Genomic DNA, 23710 nt, shown 5'->3' on the forward strand with positions numbered 1-23710 from the left:
ATTTGTGCAATCGATCGTAAATATCCTTTAAAAATTTGAAAAGAATCTATTTAGCAAGAACTTTTGTACATTCTTTCGATTAACATATAGCAAATATAAAAATTCAATTTTTAATGAAAGTTTTATACTATAACTTGCGTTACAATAGATTGTACATATGCATATGGAACGATATTTTTTTAACAATTAATATCATTTCGAAGGGATAAAATCAACTCTTAAAGTCGTTTTTTAAACATAACTTTGTAACAATACAAGATAGAGCAAAATTTAAAATATGCAAGTGAATTTTAACATTTTGCCATCCTATCGTAAAAAATATCTCAAGGCAAAATTCTATTCAAAATATGAAAAGATGCTGCAACTTTAACCATCCCTTTAAAGACATTCTTCCCATCTAAAAAGAATTTTTCCACGTATAACATCCTTTCCTTATCAATATCTTAAATATCTTTTAAAAGTCAAAGTAAGTCGAAAAGTGAACAATTTAAACATCCATATGAAGCAAGATAGAAAATTAGCTTAGAACTATCCGTCTCCGTCACATCACCGTTTTATTCTATCTTACGTTATCTTGCTCCAGCTTAAATTGCTCGTAACTTAATAAAATAAGCGTCAGCCAATATTTTTATATACCAACTTTCATGTTTATTTTCGTCTCTAGAATCGATCTTCAAAGGATCACCGCAAATATATATCAACACCCTCTATAATGCTTCGTGAACATGCAAAGTTTCATTAAAATTTTGAATATAAAAGAAAGACTTTTACGAGACTCACTCTACAAACAATTCTCAATTCTCAGTCTAGTTGCAAACGTGTCAAAGGGATAAAAACCTGGTGTCGTAGAGGGCTTCTTTCTCGATTTCTTATCCTGTTTACCAGACGCAGGCGCGCGTTTAAGCGTAGCCGATTTCGACAAACTTTTCGTTTCGGTTCCTGTCGTTTTATCCTCGTCCTTCTCCTCCTCAGTTTTCACCTTTCCTTCCGTCACTTTCCTGTCGTCGATAGGCGATTTCGGAGACTTGGGTGATTTTGGAGAGGCGGGCGACTGAAGACTTTGACTCGGCGAAGATTTTATCGACAACGACCTCTGCTGCCCATTGTCGAAACCCTTCGTGCCTTCCTCGGGAGACATTGGAGCCGACGATTCTGCTGACTCGACCTTCTCTCGATCCTCTGATAATACCAAAAGTTTCGTCTCGCTTGCTTCCTTTCCAGAAGCAGGACGACTCTTCTCTTCCAAAGACTCTTCGAGTTCGTCGGCATTTTTCAAGGCCAAATTCGGGGATGGATCGCTCGATACTTTCTCCTTCGGAGAATGATCAGGATCCAACGCTGCTTCTTTGGCTTCTGGCTCCTCCTCCTTGCCCCGACTCGTTTCCATCCACGCGTCCTCGGACACCTTCGATTCCTCTTCGTCTTCGTCCCGTCCCTTCGACGCATCCTCTGATTTCATTTCTGGCTTCGAATCCACTTTCTCCTCCTCGCTCCTCTCCTTTCGATCCTCCTTCGTTTCTTCGCTTCGTGGCGTCTTCACCTCTTCTCCGCTCTGTACCTTGGTCGATTCTTTCGCATCTTCTCGCTCGTTTCGACTTGCTTCCAAGGGTATATTACTCGATTTATCGGGCGTCTTCAGTTCCTCCTTCATTGGAGATCTGTCGGGGCTTGACTTGGAGCTTAAAGCTCGCGTCTGTTGACTGTTATCTTCTTCCGGTTTCGTCGGTGCGCGCGGTTTTTCTGGAGAAGTCGCGTGTAAACTCTGCTCCAACCTCTTTTCTTCGCCAGCAGGTTTTTCGGTAGACGCGCTGACTTTGTCAGAGGCTGGAATGGAACGGGTGTCGGCTTGTTTCGCGTCTTTAATCTCCTCGTTTGAATTTTCTTCCACAGACGGGATGGAAGAATTCGCGTCGATCCGTGTCGTCGTTTTTTCGTCATCCTTCCTATTCGAATTCTCTTTCTCGCTTTGATCTTTGATCAATGGAACGGACGAAGAATGCATATCGGCTTGTACAGTCACTTTCGTGCCACCTTCCTTCTTTAAACTCTCTTTCTCGACTTTGACGCCTTCGAAGGCGGGCGAAGAGTCGATCGAAGGATCGTTTTCCTTATTCGAGTTCTCTTTCTCATTTTGATCTTTCAACAACTTCCTTTCCGGCTCATCCATCTGATCATCGACGCCCTCCTTGCCCAGCGACCTCCCCTTGCGCGTTTCCTCGTCCAATTTTGCCGACAATCTGTTGTCACCCTCGGCCACGTTCGAATCTTTAACACGTGTCTCGCCCAGACCGACCACATCCGGTTTGTCGGCCATTTTCCCGTTCACCGTCGCAGCTTCCGGCCTCTTCACACCGTCGCTCTTCAACAACTTCACGGGCTCGATCAAATCCCCATTAGCGCGAGGCGACCGCCTCCCGTCATCCATCACAACGTCGTCGTCGTCGTCGTTCTCGTTTCCCCTCAATTCGCTCTTCTCCTTCGAGACAACGGCCTCGAACTGTTGCAGCTTCTTCGAGCTGTCCACGTCCGCCATTTTGTCCGCCACTACCACGCGCGCCACCTGTTGTTGCTTCCTCTCTTCCCTCCCCTGTCCCAAGCTCTGCTGGAAGCCCGCGCTCACCAACCACTCATTTCGTTGCAACTGTCTCTGCACGATTTCACACCGCGATCTCGCAAGTTGCGGGTCCTGATCTCGTTGCTGGGGGTATTCCGGCCTCTGGGGTCGCTGCGGGCTGCCCTGCAATTTTTGCGCTCGATAATTTCCGGGATGGGGGGGTGGCGGTGGTCTCGGACGTTGCAACTGCGATTGTGGGAAACGTGGGCTCGGCACGGTGTTGGGCGGATGTTGGGCTTGAGTCTGAGGCTTCTGATAAGGAGCTGCGGGTGGCCTTGGGGGGCCGTACGGTCTCAGCTGTACGAACTGGCCGGGATTGGCCGGCCCTGCTGGGGATCGAGCGTCGAAACGGATTTGAGGCTGTCCGTGGCCCGGTCGTGGCTGCCCTATGGGACCATTATTTACAGGGTGCCTCGGTAATCCAGGTGGACCTTGCGGTCTCGACCGATAGACGGTCGGTAATGGCGGGTTTGGCTTTACCTACGGAATAATAATTTTCAATATCCGCGATCGACGAAATTCAATCAGTGATTAGATATTTGATGAGAAGGATTGTTCGATGCGGAATATTAAATATTTTCACTTGGCTGGTAAAAATTATAGAGATGAACGATATATTGTATGAATTGTACGAATGAGAAATTTAATTTAATAAAGATAATCTTCATGCGTTATCTATATATAGTATTAAAATAAATAACATTCCTTTAGTAATTTCTGTTTAATTTAAACAACTTGTAAAAATAAACTTAATTTAAATAAAAGAAAAAAAGTGTAACATATATTTAAGAAATATCGTTAAACACCATTCTGATCATTCAAATAATTAAATCACTTAAAATTTATTAATTAATTTCCTATAATCCTATTTTTTGTTTCTAATATTCATTTTAATTTCATTATTAATTTTTAATTTTCCATTAACAAATTTCTATTATATTTTTCAATAATTTTCATATTCTTGTTACTCAAAAAAAAAAAAAAAAATCTTTGATCATCTAACAATTTCTTAACTTTCCACGTATTATCTTCTGCTTTTCAATGGATAATTAATAATCCTAAAAATACCTTTGGATAAATTCCCTTTACAATTCCACCCCATATTCCCTTTCCGCCGAATATATTTTTCGCCGATTTAATATTCTTATTCGACGATCGATTCAAACGGAAGACCGAACGAAAAGTTGGAACCTGCACTCTCTCAAATTCTGATAAGTCGATATTGGCCCTGAGACCATCGATCAGAGCCCATTGTAATACAAAACGGCGACGGTTTCGAAGATTCGGTATATATTTATCGTACCTGCCACGTACCGGCTTTCCCTCCCTTTATGGGATTATACCACGAATGATTATAGCATACCATCGACATCCATCGCGATCCATCGAGGTATTTCAGAATGGCGTGACTTAAAGCAGTAGTAGCGCCGACCAACCGTTCAGGAACGGCTGTTTACCCTCCTCGTTTCCTTCGTCCAATATTCTCATTCTCGGCGAAAACATTAGGGGAAATTTATATAGAGACTGTTTGCACGAGATTTCCTTTTTTTTTTTTTCATGGGACAAATCTCTCGTGCAGGGGTGAATGAAGATCACCCTTGAACGTTTATGCTGATTCGTATTTTCGCCAGAGTTAAATATGGGGAAAACAGGTAGATAAATAAATAAAGATTGGAATGAAAATAATACGTATAAATATAAATAGATAAAATAGCGAGTATTTTATTTTAATTTGGAAAATATATTACAGATATTTTTTGATAAGATATTAAGGTATTGAGTTTCTTTTAAAATGTTTAATCAAGATACTTTGGTGATAATTATTTTCAATGATAAATATATTTTAAATATATTGAAATAATTAAATACTTTATATGTATATATATATATATTGTATTTCATTTAAATTTTAAAATATCATTTTTGATAAAAATTATTAATTATTTCTTAAATTATGATAAATTAATGTAATTTTTCAAAGTTCCTTCTTTTAATGAAATATATTAGAAAAATGATGAAATGATGAAAAGGAATACGTATTAATTTAATAATTTTATTAATGACAAAAAAATTTGACAGAACAATATATTGAAATAATTAAATACTTTATATGTATATATATTTTGTATTTCATTTAAATTTTAAAATATTATTTTTGATAAAAATTATTAATTATTTCTTAAATTATGATAAATTAATGTAATTTTTCAAAGTTCCTTCTTTTAATAAAATATATTAGAAAAATTATGAAATGAATGATGAAAAGGAATATGTATTAATTTAGCAATTTTATTGATGACAGAAAAACAGAACAATATAATATATTGAAATAATACTTTATATGAGTATATATTTTGTATTTCATTTAAATTTAAAAATACTATTTTTGATAAAAATTATTAATTATTTATTAAATTATGATAAATTAATGTAACCTTTGAAAGTTCCTTCTTTTAATAAAATATATTAGAAAAATTATGAAATGAATGATGAAAAGGAATATGTTAATTTAACAATTTTATTGATGACAGAAAAACAGAACAATATAATATATTGAAATAATTAAGTATATAATATATATAATAATATATTAATATACAATATAATAATTAATAAATAATATAAATAATAAATAATAAATAATTAAAAATAATATAAATATAATATATTAAAATAATTAAAACTTTATATGTATATATATTTTGTATTACATTTAATTTAAATTTTAATGAATTTAAATTATTAAATTTTATTAAAATTTAAATTAAGTAAATTTTTCCAGTGAAATATTATTTTTGATAAAAATTATTAATTATTTATTAAATTATAATAAATTAATGTAACCTTTGAAAGTTCCTTCTTTTAATGAAATATATTAGAAAAATGAAATGAATGATGAAAAGGAATATGTATTAATTTAACAATTTTATTGATGATTTCAGAAAAACAGAACAATATAATATATTGAAATAATACTTTATATGAGTATATATTTTGTATTTCATTTAAATTTAAAAATACTATTTTTGATAAAAATTATTAATTATTTATTAAATTATGATAAATTAATGTAACCTTTGAAAGTTCCTTCTTTTAATGAAATATATTAGAAAAATTATAAAATGAATGATGAAAAGGAATATGTATTAAAATTTAACAATTTTATTGATGACAAAAACAGAACAATATAATATATTGAAATAATTAAGTATATAATATATATAATAATATATTAATATACAATATAATATATTAAAATAATTAAAACTTTATATGTATATATATTTTGTATTACATTTAATTTAAATTTTAATGAATTTAAATTATTAAATTTTATTAAAATTTAAATTAAGTAAATTTTTCCAGTGAAATATTATTTTTGATAAAAATTATTAATTATTTATTAAATTATGATAAATTAATGTAACCTTTGAAAGTTCCTTCTTTTAATGAAATATATTAGAAAAATGAAATGAATGATGAAAAGGAATATGTATTAATTTAACAATTTTATTGATGATTTCAGAAAAACAGAAGAATTTATTGGATTTGTCGGAAATATCTATCGACCGTGATGGATTAAAGTTTCGACAAACCTTTAAACGATGATTTGTGAAATTATAGCTTACCACATTCAATTCGCGATTCGAGGGAGATTCAGCCGCGTTGCTGGTTGTTTCTTGCGAATCCATTTTCACTTCGTTCATATTATCAGAGTTTAAGCAGACCAGACGATTCTCGTCACCTCTGACGAGATGATATCTCTCTCCATAAACCTGTTGCGTATCACTGGTAGTCATTGCATCATCAAAAAGATCACACAACTCTACGTGAGTGCCGATGATCTTAAAATCAATCTACGTTGTGTCTAAACGAATAAATATTGAACGCTACTCTCGATGCGTGATTCATCGCATACGATGCTTGGAGGAAGCTTGCTTAATAAATGAAACCATTTATTAATGGAACTACTTTTCCAGCGGTTTTGATAATTGGCCTTAGAGCCAATTCGTTCGGCATTCTTCCAAAAGTTTGGAAGATTGTATCGAGCTTTCCTTCGTTCCATTCATTCATCAAAATCTGAATGTGTACGCGTTCGTACTTTATGTAATATAAGTGTTTAATTTTCATATATAAAATACAGTTTTGATACTTGTTTGCGTGTTTATTATTTAGAGCAACGAATAATTTTTGTTTGGACATATTGATTAATCTGTTTAAATAAGCGGTAAGATAAATACAGGTTCAGTTGTAAAGAGTTTAAAAATTCAAAGAAACTACTCTTTTAATTATTGACAATTAAAAGTTGATAACAATGTAATATCTATAGGCAAACAAAACTTTTCTTCAAGAACAAATGTAGGACAGCTCAAAGAAAACAATCTTCAAATTCAATAACTAGATCAGAAAAGAATATTACAATTTGAAGATCTTTTATTGCAGAGCTTATAATCCTTCGATTCATAATTAAATTGAAATCGATGAAATGAAATAAATAATCTAATTTTCTTCCATATATTTTTCCACGGATAATTACATTCATCTCATAATTTATCTTAAAATTGAAGCTCTATTAAAATTAGTTTAGTTAAAAAAAGTTTAAGATGCTATAACTTCAAAGATATTAACTTCTTCTCAACGAGTGAAAGATCCAATTAGAAGCGTGGAACCTTACTCTTTAAGATACATTTTCATTCATACTGATACGACTTCTGCTTCCCGAGAAATCTTCTAAAGAAAAGAGTAATTCTTAATCGTATACCCTCAATCCGACCGAACCGCTTATTAAAATTAGCAAAAACTTTGAATCGCTATAACTTCGAACATAATAACATCCGGTCAACGAGTGAACGATCATTAGAAGCGCAGAACCTTCTCCTTTAAAATGCATTTTTTTTTATCTCGATACGACTTCCGGTTCCCGAGATATCATCGTATAAAGAAAAAGATAATTTTTAATCGTTTACTATCTCCGTCCTCGTCACTGATTTGACCCCCTCTCGCTCGCACCTCGCCACTGACCAATCCCAAGGCCCAGACAAGTGCAGGCGCGATTTCTTAAATGTAAGGTACGCGATGTAAAGAAAAAAAGATACAAGTCAGTGGATCGTGGGCCCATTCATAACTTTCGCACTGTCTTGAGCGTTGTGGACACTTTGAATATTTATATCTCGGTAACCAATCGAGATATTGGAACGAAACAAAAGGTAATTTCATTGGTAAAATTTCTTGTACTTCTTGAGTGAGTTTTAAAGATGAAATTTTTCATTTCTTCTCTTACTTTTTTTTCGTGAAAAATTTAAGTTCCATTGGTTATTTTGCGTGATTGCAATGGTCTTAAAAGTTATAGAGAACAAAATATTGAAAATTTAGAACAAGTAAAATCTATGTAAATTTGTGTTTTCCTGGAATTGAGGATCACTGTATTTTTCATTGTTTGAGTTGTCCTACATTCTCAAAGGAAGGTTTAGTGCCTAAGAATATTTCGATCGATTTTAATTATAAAAACTAAAATACAATTTTTTAAATTTTGCTTCATTTTGAAGATTATATCGAAGAATAATTTCTTACGTTTTCTGAACGCTCTGTATTCATTATTTCCTCATTTATATAAAATGTACGAAACATATTTAATATATTTGCGTAAATTAAATTCGCAAACAAATTTTCGATTATCTTTAAATTTTAATCATTGAATATATCGAGAATATTTCACATTTTTTATAAAAAAAAAGTTAAAAAAAATATTTTTCTCGATTATTTACTTATTTATTTACGTTATAACGATTTAGTACAACGTAGAATTCTAGTTCTAGTTTATTCGTGACAATAGTTTATGTATAATACGTGATAACAGTGTATTATTAAGCACTTTTGGAAGATACCCGTACATTTGATACGTTTACAGAAATTATATGTAAATATATACAATATTAGATACCAATTTCTATGACAGCGTGTTGGAGGATCAAATTGTTGAAAATTCAAACTACTGTAGTTCCTGTGAATAATTCAACGATAATTAGGTGCAATTTGCTCGATTGCTATTTCTATCTGTTGATACTTACGTATAGTGCGTGCAACAACTGTTCAATTGGAAATTATAGAATATTACATACAACGTTATATCGTGCCTAATACGTACTATTTGCTAACTGGTAACGTGATTATAGCATTTTAGCCTCAACTTACGTTTCGTGTATTTTATTAGTGCCACTATTATTATTGTGAATTTAAATGTGCTGATTATAAATGAATTCGATTTTTTGATTCTTTGTTTGTACTCTTTATTAATGGAATAATGGCTTGGATATATGATAAATTGAATTATTATTATTATTTTTTTATAATTATAATTTTTATTGCGAATACGTTTTTATTCGGAAAATTGTGTATATGTTGCTATAATGTAATTTATATTTCATTTTATGAAAAATATAGGCGATATATTTTTTATATTTTTAAAGTTATTAAATGTGCACAATGATAAAAGAAAATACATTTATTAATACTGCATACGATTTCATTTGTATCGACGACTTTATTTAAATTTTATTTTGATAAAATATTTTAATCATGTTGCAAGAATCGCTTTTAATAATTGCCTAAAACGTGCAAATTAACAAAACTACTAATATAAATAATACTAATAAATTGATAAATTTTTCTTCAAAAATTCAATTTCCTAAACTTCCTTGAATTTTCTAATAAAAAATTTAATTTACTTTTATTTTTATCAAAATACAATTATCACATACCTGCCTCGTCGTATCTAAATATAACAAACTCCTTACGAAATATTATTATTTAATAACAATAAAAATAATTACTCGCAGATTTGTAAAATTATAAATTGGCAATAATTAATAATAATAATAATAAAAAAAATTGCATATAACATTAGAAACTAATTAACATTATATAAAATACCATAAAATATTTTTTCTTAAAATAATCACTCGGTTATTCGTAAAATTCCAAACGTAATAAGAAGATAAATACCAGGTCGTTAATTGCGAAAACATGAAATTACTTTCGATTCGTTGTTGGAAGTTGCCGACTAACTAATTTTTCAGGCGTGAAAGTTTCATTGGAGAACAAAACAAAAAACAAAGAAAAAAAAAAAAAAAAAGAGAAGAAGGTGAAAAAGTTTGTAGGGGGATGGAATGCACGCAACCATTCTATCCGTGAAAGATTGAAGAATAGCATTTCTACGTGGCAATAAGGGGCAATGGTTAACCTTGGACAAATACATTTATGTAGATATCACGAAACCGTAACTATTTCGTGTGAAAGAGATTAAATTGGAGTAACGCAGAGTCCCTGTTTGACCGATTACCTTAATGGAATACTTCCTTTAAGATCATACATCTCTCGTGTGTCAAAATGTTTATTTCTTTTCTAACTCGTATCACGTACGCGATTCTATCATAGAGATCTATTTTAATTTCACGAGTGTAAAAATTATACTTTAAGAAACGAATTTAATTCGATTAATCATTATCTGTAATTAAAAATTAGTAAAATTAGTAAAGTTAACAAAATAATTTTTTTCAAAATAAATTTTACCATTCACAAAGAGATATTACCATACGATGGTAACACAATGGGAATATTATATTAAAAGATAATCGTATTCACCTATTGCAGTATTCACCTTATTTCATTTTTCTTTTCAGACATTGAATAAAATAGTTATATCGTTTAAAAATTATTCACCTAACATATTTTTTTATAAAAAATTTTGTTTTCTTATCTCCGTTATCAATTACCACAAATTAAATTTCTTCGTAAAAGTTAAATAAAAGATCAGACAACGTCTGAATTTTTTTTCTCGGTTTAATATAACGTGTCCAAGTTAATGTAACGTCTCCATTTGATTAAAATATGAGGGCAATGTATCGTGGCCGCTCGTTTCTTACATCACTAATATAATCTCTAACCTTCTGGTAACCTCCAGACATATTTATCGTTTAAAGCATCTACTGACCTTTCCTTTTTTTTTTTTTTTTCGTTACTTCTCAAACGTAATTCATATACGCTCTCTTTCGACAGAATATCGCCTACACCTTCTTTTACACCTTCAATATATTTTACACGAATACTCCCTTCGAATTTTCTGAAATATCTATAGAAGACAGAATTTCGTGTGAACTTCATTTCGGTGAACACGTGATCGAGCTATCTGATGGTCAGAAATAACTACACTTTTCGAAAACAACTCATTTAATCGTATAGTAATTAATCTCTTGCAATTTGTAGAAACTTTGTCGATTAATTATATTTTTTTTCAGTGCTTTCTTTTTTTATTTTACGTTTTTATTAGAAAACAATCCTTTCGTTTTAATTAGAAAAAAGTGGTCAAGATTATCGACGATATCGAAAAGGAAATTTTTTACCAATCGAAAAAATTTTGTTTAATTTAAATCAGTAATAAATGAAATGATTCTAATATTGGAATATAATTCATTATTTCAAGAATTTATTATTATATAAGAAATATTCTTTATTGATTTTACTTTATCATTACGGTATTTATATTATCCATTGACATTAAATCAATTCCAATAGATAGGAAATAAAATTAAATCTTAAAACTTTAATAAGAAAGTTTAATAATAATAAACACTAATAATAATTACTAATAATTGCTTAATAATAAGCATTGGATAAATTAGAAAATATTTTAATTATTCTCATTTTTTCATAAAAAATTTTAATTTTTCTTTTAATATCCTTCGAATAAAAAATCATATACTCTTTATTACATCATTAAATAGATAAAACACTAATTTCTTATTTTTTAAAATAATATAAAAAAGTATATCTAAATAAATCATTGAGTATTTATTAATTTATAAATTTATTCTCTTAATAAAAAAAAAGTAATTAATGGACTTTTAAATAATATTTGTTTAATATCTTTTTTACAACGATTTCTATAAGAAACAAAGAAAAAAAAATTACATACAATTAAGTTTATTTTTATTTTTTATATTAATAGACGTGTAATTCACATTATGCGTTAATTTCCTTTATTTAATAAAATGTTCCTTTTAAATTCAAGTCTATTTAAACTTTTACCTTAACTTAACCTATTTACATATTTAATTACTTCATTGTGATTGCCCTGATTCTCATAACAATTCCTTCTTTCACCTTATTGTAAATTGTATTCTTATAAAATTTTAAGTAATAGAATAAACTAGATTTATTTTTAAATTATTTTTAAATTAAGCAAATTTTTATAATGAATTATCTTAAATTCTAATGTTTAAGATTATACAAACAGATATATATCAAATTGTTATCAAAAATAATTACTTCATTTAATTACTTCAAATAATTATAAAAAAAATAACAAGTGGTTTCAAGTTATACTTCAATTAATCTTTAATTTCAAATAATTTCAAATAATTTCTATGTCTACTACTTTATTCGATTGGATGATTTAATGTTAATTCAAAATACTGAGATAATTCTCTATAAATTATTTATATAAACATTCCACGAAGCTCATCAAAAATTTTATCCATTGTTCATTTTCCGTTAAAAGCCAATCAAAAATTATTGTACATTATTTCGAATAAGTAAATTTTATCTACTGTTGTAACATAACCTCAAATCCGCCCAAGTCCATTAAAATACATCTTTTGGAGGATGATCGCCCCTACATCAAAGTCTTCCATCCCCATTTTCCAGGGAGACCGAGAAACAGGTCATACACAGCGTGTCTGTACAACTCTTAGCCCAAGTGCCCATTCCTGAAGTTATTGATCCGACCCGGTGAGCATGTTCGACTCTATATACACACGGTGTATATGCACATCGTGTAATACGGTTAAGTTAACTTGTTAATGAGTGCACGCGTCATCAAAGAAGAGGAGGGGGAGGAGAAAAAAAATTGGCGACACCTTCGTGACGACTGTCTATACACGGCCCATTAACAAGATTTTGCAGCATTCCACGTATATACTTGCGTGAGGAAGGCTTCGCCATTTTCCACTATTTGTGAAGGAACTTAACCCTGAACTAGTGGCCATTGGATGACTCGAGTTGCTGTTAATATCTGATGGCAGTATAAATATAGATTTGGAAATAAAACGGATGAACAAATGAATTGGGTTATTAGAATCGAATAATTCGTGAATAATTTGTTTGTAATAATAAGTTTTTTCCTTTCTTTCAATATCAATATTCGAATTCGAGTTTGAAAGATTGTTATTATCATTTGTTATAAATGATTTTCGATGAATAAATAATTATATAATTATTTTAGATGATATTCTTAATTTGTATGTGCATATTCATAATAATTTCTTTTATTTTGTTGAAGATTATTGTTAACATCTGTTATGACTTTTGATAAATAAAAGCAAAGAATGAATAAATTAATAATATTTATAAATAATTATTAGAATAATATTTTTTGTTTACTTTTAATAATTTTTTCTGCTTGCTTTTTTTAAAAATAATTTTCTTTTGAGCAATATTGTATTTGTTATTGACATTTATTATAAATAATTTTCGATTTCTAAATAAAGACAGAGGACAAATAAATGAGTTGGATCTATTATAAATAATTTGTGAATAATTATTTGAATAATTCAATAATTTTGAAAGATGATGAATTATTCACAAACATATTCCTTATTTTATTTGAATTAATTATATTTTTTACTTATTTGTTATTTTTATTTTAAACACAATATATTTAATTTGACATAAATTGATATTATTAGAAAAGAATAATGGTTTAAATAAAAATTTGACTGTTTCATATATATAAATTGTTATGTTAGTTGATCAGTTAGTTGAAATGTTAATTTGGAATTATAATTTAAAATATTATTTAAACAAATTTATACCATTATAATTATGATCTCATATGAGATCATCTTTATCACTTAACTAAATGAAAGAACATGCTGAATACCTTGAATATTAATGTTTTTAAAATTGTATATTTATAATCAAATTAAAATAACTATTATTTCACAAGTTGGATTAAAATTTTTCTAAGTAGATTTTTCTAAGTTTCTTATCTAACAACAAATCATTATCCTTTTCTAAAAAGTTACTTTAGATTGTCAGTTAATTATTTTTTCGAAAAATTGGAAAAATAAATTAAAACAAATAAAATACCAGAATAAAATTAAATTAAAAATAAAAAAATAATTATTTCATTTAATTTTTAAAATATAAATAAATATTTGTGACTATTTATACTTAAATTCGATGTAAATAAATTATTTATTTCATTATATAATCAATAAATATTGATAATAATGTTGAAATTGATTGGTTTTAGATATATTAAGAAAATATTATTACTTTCTTATAATTTATTTAAATATTCATTTTTCTACATATTGTTATTAACTGTTATATTATAATTATTACTTAAAAGAGAAACTTATTTGCAAGATATTTTATCATTCAAGAAAATAAATGTTTACTTATTTCAAAAATTTGTCTTCACAACTTCACTTTCTTATAAATTTTAATAAAAATTTTTGCAGCTTATACAGAATATTTTTGTGTATTTAAGATCATTATCCTCATGAATACGAATGTTTCACTGATTAATCATTTCCTTGACTGTCTAAGTAAGTAGGTCAATCATCACATTTAGCCTTAGAGACCAACAATAGTTTTGAGCTGAGATACATCTGCTTCAAATATCTAAAGAATTAAATATTCAAATATTTTTCAAACTAAAAATATCTTCTTCAAAATATCGAGATGCGAACACATATTTTTTTTAATTTTTGCAAATTTTTATTCAATTATCATCAAGAGCAACATATACGCTTTATTTAAAAATTATTAGATCAAAAAACAATGGAATCCAATCAGCTCACATATGGTCATGTAATCATCACTCAATTAACGAATAATTGCTTAATAAAATTCCAGATTGCCTAATTCAATTAATCGTGCAATCGACAAGTAAAGTTTTCAAAGATAGAATTTTTCATATATTGTTTCAATTAATTTTTCGATTTTAGAACAGCTTTTTATAAATAGTGGGAGATAGAATTTGTTAATTGTCATATTAAAATGTAGGTGGTAGCTATTTCAAGCCTGATACTTAAGGAATAGGAATTTGTCAACGACTTAAATGAGTTCAACCAATTCAAGCAATCAACTAGTTGCAAAAAATTCAAGTTTTTGTCTCTCTAGATAAATTAGATAATAATTTGATTCTAGCCAACTCTCATCCTTTTTTATATTCTAGCATCTCTATCTAATATCTTTTATAATTTCAATGTAATAAATAGATGAATAAATTTAATATAAATACAATCATCCTTTAATATAAATAAAATTATTTTTCATAATTTCAAATATAATAATTAGTGAATCACATCATCTTTCAAAAATAACATATAAATTCAATCATTGATTGAATTTAATTGAATCAATTAAGTTGATCAACAGTCAGTTGATAAAATTAAAATGAAGAAAAAAAAAAGAAATTCAAATTTCGACATCTCTGATAAATAGATTATAGGAGATAATAAGCAGATCTTGGCAGTGTTTCATATTTTAAGAAGATCCTTCTCTGTGAATTTCGATGTTTCAAGCAACAGTTTTAGATCTAGACGTTTGTAATCGTCTGAAAATAAATTCAAACGATGTGTGGAAATTTTGTTAGCAACTCCATTGCTTAGAAACAATTATGAATTTTTCATTTATCATATTAAAACATCAATGATGGAATGGAATTATCTAACACGAGGATACGTTAATTTTAATTATTTTTCTTATTACCTTGAATCGATACATCGATCAAACATTATTTTAATTATATTTAGGTCAGCGAATGAATATAACTTTTCGTTAAAACTTTTGCAACTTTTGCAATCGTGTCATATCAATAAAGAAGATATTTAAGACTTATTATATGTACGCTGTCGATGTGTATGATAATATCTAAACTTTCAACTGCTTATTCTTTTTATTTTTTAATAGCAAAAAAAGAATGAAAAAGAAATATACGAGACAAATTTTACTATTAATTAAAATAATTATTTAATTGCAATGCAGAGAAGAGAATTAAATTACGAATGTTGTAATTTCGATTTAATTTGTCGAAAAAATGAAAAATCCTTTGATCCTCTATTTCTAATTTTGAAGATGATTATTTATATCAAGAAAAGTTATTTACAAATTCGAAAGAAAAAAGTTAAGAGAACGTGAATTTAACGTGAGAAAGTTTCATTTACATTCTCGTGACAATTAACCTCAAATTTATTGTATTTGCTGTTGAATCGAATGCAGTAGAAATGCAGAGAAACATATAAATGTAAATGTAATCTATCACGTATCCAATTTTAAGTCATAACAATCATTTGGAATTGTCTGTAGAATAGAGCTTACACGTGTTTCATAAAATGTTTTCTTACTTTACTATATCTACCATTTTATTTTTCTATCATAAAAGGAACGATAGAATTTTCTTGATTTCTCATACATTTTGAATTGATCAGGTTAGGTTAGATTAAGTTAAATTTCAATATTGTTTGAATACTAAAATTTCAAGATAATTCTATTAAAAAAAAAATATAAAAATTATCAATAATCTTTAAAGTATAAATAAATTTTAGTTTCAAAAGCGTTTCAAAAGTTTCACAGAAGATATGGTTTATATGTACTACTTGATATTTGTGTTATACACATTTTATAATTAAACACTGAATTGTATTTATAAAAATTCTGTATTATATATTTTTCGAATAGAAATTACTTAATCACTTCAATCGATGTCCTCTTGTTATTAATCACAAATATAAATTACGTATTTATTAACAATATTGCATTCAATTTCGATTCTATGAATCTCATGGCAAAAATCTTAAATATTGTATTTTAAATTCAATTTTATCTCAATTTATCTCAATTTCGATTCTACGAATTCTATTTGCGATTCTATGAATATTCATTAATAATTGCATTTCAATTCTGCGAATATCTGTCAATAATTATATCAAATATCTCCAATAACCACTCACATTGCATTTCAATTTCGATTTTATCGATCTTGCGACAAAAATCTCACCACCGAAAGAACAACTCAAAGCCTTTATACTTTTTACTGCTAGACGCGTCTTTGCGTGCACTCGGATTATTTACGACTCTCGTTGCGGACAAAACGAAAAGACGGATTGAGGTTAACGACTGATAACAACAGGCGAATCACCCGCAGGTACAGGTGACATTGCTTTTATCTTACAACAGCATCTTCGAGTACATCACCAATGTTGATGTACAATTGTCACATGGTGTGGTTATCGAACACATCAACGCTTCCTGAATGCTAACCTATTTACCATGGTCACGAGTTATACGCCAATAAGATAGCGAGTTTCACGTTTGAGGCTGAATTGCAATTTTTGTTGTAATGAAATAGATATAAATATCATTTTATCTTATACGAACTCTACTACTTGAATTTAATCGTAAACTGTTTGTTTATGAATAAAAGAGTGTTTTTTTTGTAAAAGTTTTTGTAAATTAGCCTTGATATTTTGCAAACGAGTCAAAATCATTTTAAAAAAATAGAATGGGAGTTTCAGTTTCAAAGTGAATCTCATATGTTTAAGTATTCTGTACATAAAGTGTAAAATTGTATAAGTGATAAATGATAAAATAATAAAATGTATTGGATAAATACAAAATGAAAATTTGAATCATGAAAATTCTAAAAAAGTACAGATTTGTTTAATAGGAAACGAATTTTTAGTATAACCTAATTTATTGAATCAAAGAGATGATTCTGACATTAAAATACTTTATACAAAATTGTATAAAAGATAAATGATAAAATAATAAAATGATATGTGTAAATATTCTAGAAGACAAAAAGATCTATTCAATAAAAAGCGAAGAGAACTTTTAATATAACCTAATTTATACATTTTTTTGAATCAAGATGATTCTGATATTAAAATACTTTATATGCGTAAATATATTTATACAAAATTGTGATAAAAAATGAGTGATAAAATAATAAAGTGAACTGTGTTAATATTCTAAAAAAATACAAATCTGTTTAATAAGAAACAGAGAGAATTTTTAATATAACCTAATTTATTAAATCAAGAAAATGATTCTGACATGGAATATTTTATTTTGTATAAATATATTTATATATATTTATGAATATTTTAGAAAAAATATAGATTTGTTCAATAAGAAGCGAAAAGAACTTTTGATATAACCTAATTCATATACATTTTCGTAATAAGACAATTAGATTCAAATTAAACAATATATTCATTTGTCAAACGAAAAGAAAGGAATTTTTACGTTTCATGATTTAGAATCATTTATTCGTGATAATATAAAATATTCGAAGAGGAATTTCGAAAGTCACGTTAGAAAACCGAGATTAAAAGCGATTTAAGTGCCAACAGGATAGGTGGTACAGTCGATATCAATCAATCAACGATCGACACCTCGAATTCTGTGCTCGAGCATAGGCTCAACTCTTCAAAGGTGCTTTCACGATATTGTACTATCGAACGAGTGCCTCGATGGAGATTCGATAGAGACGAATCAGAAATGCGCATACGTTTTTGTTCTTACTGCGAAAAACGTGTAAATTTCGTAACAAAGGCTTTCAACTCTCTGATATTTCGAATCTATTTTTCTACTTAAATTATATAAGAATTATGATGAAAGAATATGATTGATTTTTGAATGATTAATTTTTGTTTATTTATTTTTTTTTTAGGTTAAAAAGAAATAGACTTTTTTTTATAGATTATTTCCATTAATATAAGAGTTTTTAATAGCTTTATTAAAAATAATATTAAAAAAAATTTGAGTCAACAAATTCATGTATCTTGCTCAATTGTGAAGTAATAATATTAAAAGTATTAAAATATAATATTGTATAATGTAACAAACAATTCAACAAAAGATAGTTCCTTTAATGCAATCTTTTTTTTGTAAATATATTATAATATTAATTTTTACATGTTATATTGATTTTTAAATATGTATATCAAAGTATTTAATGTTGAAATTTATTACAATATACAATATATTTCTTTATAATAAAATAATTGATAAAATAATTTAACGTATTGATCCAACTTTAAGCTTTGACATGTATTATTGAGGTTATGTATATTTGGTTATTTATTTTTGAATGTTTTTATTTAATTTTTCTTTGAAATAATATTTATATAAAGAAAGAGTATTTCAAATATTTTGAAGAGTATTTTAATAGAAAATCCCATAAATAATTTTAATATATATAATAATATAATAAGAAGTATTTCAAATTTTAATATTTTATTGAAATCTTCTTTTTATTTAAAAGTAAATAATAAATAATACTTGCTTGTAATTTAAGTATTAAATAAAATAATATTTCCGAAATACTACTTTGATTTATGATATAAAATGAAATAGTATTTTTAAATAATATTTGTTTATGGAAATGGAAATATTTCAATTTTTACTCAGCTTTGATTTTTTTTTGATAGTAAAAAAAAATATATATATATTTCAATATATGTATACGTAAATATGAAATAGAATTATTCATTAGAAGGGTTGGAATCAATTTAACTTCTATTCTCAAGATAATCGTATCGTTACATATTTAGAATTGTGAATTAGAATGTTAATCATGTCAGAGATCGAACATGGAATGATAAATAAGTTTCGTTTTATTCATACGCTATCTTTATTTTTTTCAAATATTCAATATACGAATTTTTTATTTGTCATGAAATAGGACAAATTAAAATTCGGGGACAAATATTAATGATAAAACGATTAAAGAAATGACGTACAAATCAAAGACAATTTTATAATAATTTTATAAGATATCAAAGTGATAAACAATATAAATATTATCAAAAATTAAAAAATAAATTTATTAAATTTAAAAAAATTTTTTAAAAATAAGAGAATATCAACGAGAATGATAAATAATTTTTTTTTTAATTTTTCATAAATAAGGAAAAGCTAATAATCAATAAAATTTCATTAAAAAATTAAAAAAATATCAAAAGATGATAAATCCTTATCTAAGATAATTATAAAACTTCATTAAAAAATTAAAAAAAGTAAAATTAAAGGGAAATAAATCGATCTATTTAAAATTTTTAACAAATTAGCTAATAAATTAATAAAATTTAATTAAAAAATTGAAAGATATGACAACTTCTTGTCTTAAAATTTTTAACAAATAGAGAAAAAAGTAATAAATTTATAAAACTTTATTAAACAATCAAAAAAATGTTAAAGATAACGATTTAAAATTTATGAAAGAATTATTTAATTTTAAATGGAAAATATTCTTCTTTGAAATATAATATCGATTGACAGTTTTTCAAGCTTTAAAATTGTTTTTCTGAAAAAAATATAAAATATGATTCATCGTGTTTTCCTCGTGTGGTCATCAAATGCTACATTTCAGTCGCTCGATATTATATTCATCATCCTATTGCTATCTTGTCGTACACAATACCACCAAACAATGAAACAAAAAATATTGACGTCAAGAATTGTTAGGAATTATATTATTCGATTCGAAGACGAGAAGGGACAAATAAATTGGACATAATAATTAAATAAAATACTGAGAGAATGAACTAGATGAAGAGTGCACATTTAAGTACATGTAACTAGGTATTGTGCAAGTATTCTATACGCCTATGGATGTTTGCTTCCAATTACTATTGCGGGTGATTGCACTAATAATTTGAATCGGCTGAAACCATTTAAAAACAAATTATCGAGTTGCTTGAGCTACGAATTGCATAAGCAGTGCTATTCATCGATGCCATAGCTATAATATTCCTTACAAGAGACATTTTTTTCTTAAAAATTATTCTAATAAAAATCTTTACGTCAACAGCCATAATTATTCAACTTCTGAATAATTTTCTAGCGACAAAATATTACAAGCTTGCAATATAATCGATAGCAAATGTTTTCAAATAAGAAAATGTTACAAATAACAAACCTAAATATTAATAGAGTTAAAATAAATATTAATTATTTCATATTCATGATTCTTAAAAAATTAATAATTTTGACTCCTTAATCTAAATGATGATACAAAAAATCATCTTAGGATCCTCCAGACTTATCTACTGCGAATACAGGTCACAGAATCTAGACTCTTCCGCGAGGCATCGTATGTATAGCGTCAGAATCATATGACACAGACATAATTTCTATCCAATCCTAAAATATCCACGCTCAAAATAATTTCAAACCACAATATCCGAGTCTCGAATAAAATAAAAATAAAAAAACCCTGTATTCTGAATCGTATATTCTATTTTTTTTGATGACACGAAAGATAATAAAAGATTCTATATAATCCAGAATTGGTCAACTATGTATGCTACGTGAACAATGTTTAAAATGATTTCAAATCATGATACAAAAATTCTAGAAATAAAAAATAAAAATAAGACACGGTTATATATTCCGAATCGTTCGTTCGATGATCGTTCAGTGACGACACAAAAGACAATCCAGAATCCTACGTTATCCAGAACTGACCAGTCACATATACTACGCTTAAAATAAATCTAAATCATATTACACGAATTCTAAAAGAAAAATAAAAAGCACGGTACATTTGTCGTTTATTCGATTTTTCTCAGTGACAACACGAAAGACAGTCCAGGATCCTATGTGATCAAGAATTGACCAATCACGTATGATGCTGCCTGGATGCTATTGGTGCTTGGATAACAGCGTGTCTCTTACCTGATTAGAGAATTTAGAAGTAGTTTGTCGAATACGGTTCCAGAGTTGTCCGTCGATCAGTGTCTCACGAGAAACTAGCCCGTTTAAAGACCTGGAAGTCCTTCCTCGGCAAGGTACGTCCGTCCCTCGTCCCACGTCGGTCCGTTTGTCCTGATGTGCACTGCTCCTGCGCCTCGACGCCCGACGAGACAACCCAACCTAACCTAACCAGCTCACTCGATAACCCACCCAGTCGGTCGAGCTTTTACGAAACAATCTATCGATAAATTATGTACCACTGGACTGTTTTTTTTTCTTCTTTCATACACGCGATAGTTAGTGATAGTAGTTTCTTTCTTGTGCTTTCTGTCAGAAGAAATTTTAGAAGGGATGATTGGTAGAATTTCGGTCAATGGTTAGAGATGATTAGGATTGGATATCTTTTATTTTATATAAAAGGAATATTCGAACGAAATAGATTTGTTTGAAATAATGGTTATGTGAATTTTAAAATTATATTTGACAATAAATTTGAATGTTTTTAGATTTTTAAATTTTTAATTACGTTATATAAAGTATTTTATATTGAAAATAAATAGAAATATTTATATACAATTAAATGATTTATTTAATATATCATGAAATAAATTATTTGTTTCGATAAAAATAAATAGCATGTAGTATCAAATGTTACTGTATTTTGATTAACATTATTACATTATAATTATTGTTCATATTCTGAAAATCATTTTAAAAACAAATTTTCTATTAAAAAGTACATATTAATTTCTTAAATAATTAATTCTTTGATTTGATATTTTCCCAAATATTTAGGCCTTATCTCAAATATTTATAATTAACCAAATAAAAAACATAATCTCAATTAATATATATTATTTATCAAATAATGAATAACATTATTCGAAATAATAATTTTTAATTTTTAATTATTATTTGTAATAAATTTCGCTCAAATTTTTTTTTAGAAATGAATTATTTTCAAATAATTGATTATTTCATATAATAGGAAATAAAAGATAAGGAATAATAGCTTCTCGTACATAAGAAATACAGATTTCGTCTGAGATTAAAAAGTGCATTAGTCGAAAAGTATGAAAAGTAATATACTTTGACATAAATAAAGAAAAAAAATGACTTTAGAATAGAATAGAAATTCCACAATAAAAAAACTTTTTTTTTATATTCATGATGAAATAAATAGATGAATGAAATATAATAAATAAAGTGTAATAAATAAAAAATGAAATAAAAATTTTATTCAAATTGTTGTTCAATTAAATATTTATTTCGATAATTGGCCAATCGTGATATAATATTATAATTCTGATAAAATATTGAAATTTATTTTGTACGATAATTAAATAAAAAGTAAGTAATAAAAAGAGAGAGAACGAGGAAAAAGTTTATTCTTGCGATAAGCAGTTATGTAATCGGAGATTTGTTGAGAGTGTACACTTGACGAACACGAAAGTGAATTGAAAAGTTGAGATTTTTGGGGTGGAAAATTGTTCATGGAATTTAATTCGAGTTTAGTGATAACTTAGTGAAACTTTGATAATCTAGCAAAGTTTTATTTTAAGAAATCTTGAATTTATTATTATCAGCTAACTTTAAAATTTTTGTACATACTTTATAAGTTTTTTTTTTAAATAAATATCTAATAAAGAATACAGCTCAAACAGTAATGAAAAATCAATTATTAAACTATTTTTGTGTATTTTTTTTCTCTTTTATATTTTTAATAATTACATATTGAAAATATATTTTAAATTATTTTATATTCCACAATAGTTAATATTGAAATATAAAGAATAATGTTCTATACAATTATATTGACTTATATAAATATTACACAATGTTTCGAATAAATTTCTACATAAATATTTCTTCAAATGCATAAAATATAACAATAAAATAGTAAAATCTGCCTCATCATAGAGTTATATAAATGTTCTGTTGTGTGAATGTTTTATATATAAACATATACATATAAAATTTTTTTTCTTTTTTCTGTTTAAAATTCTGTTTACAATAATTCAATATTAAAATATTGAATTATTAATATTCAAGTACATACGAAATATATTACTAAGACAGAAATAAATCATAACATGATTAAAAAACTTGAATAAAAGAACAAATTCAAGATATTTATAATTTTGAAAAAAGAACTTGATGATTTAAGATTTAAAGAGAATGAAATGCTGATTGTTTCTTATTCTACTGCATGAAAATTTTGTTACGTGATTACTTTTGTTCTTAAATCAATTCACACAATTATTATATTAAATTTCAATCTAACATTTAATATATATATATATATTTTTATATTTATATTTCTATATT

The 23710-nt window shown here is 27.3% G+C and overlaps 1 protein-coding gene across 11 annotated transcripts in view; it reads right to left on the minus strand.

Moving 5' to 3' along the window:
- Positions 1–23710, minus strand: part of LOC108003690 (microtubule-associated protein tau) — a 69013-nt gene that overhangs the window by 17341 nt on the left and 27962 nt on the right. For 4 of the 11 annotated variants that reach the window (XM_062083230.1, XM_062083233.1, XM_062083232.1 and 1 more), the window contains one exon: positions 838–3094. In XM_062083230.1, coding sequence (XP_061939214.1) covers positions 838–3094 — 2257 coding nt within the window. Of the gene's footprint in view, positions 1–837; positions 3095–6243; positions 6391–21364; positions 21768–23710 lie in introns of those variants that run through there. The other 7 variants (XM_062083229.1, XM_017066120.3, XM_062083231.1 and 4 more) reach the window with 6 other exon arrangements.

This window comes from Apis cerana, linkage group LG12, assembly GCF_029169275.1.
Source record: "Apis cerana isolate GH-2021 linkage group LG12, AcerK_1.0, whole genome shotgun sequence".
NCBI lineage: Eukaryota > Metazoa > Arthropoda > Insecta > Hymenoptera > Apidae > Apis > Apis cerana.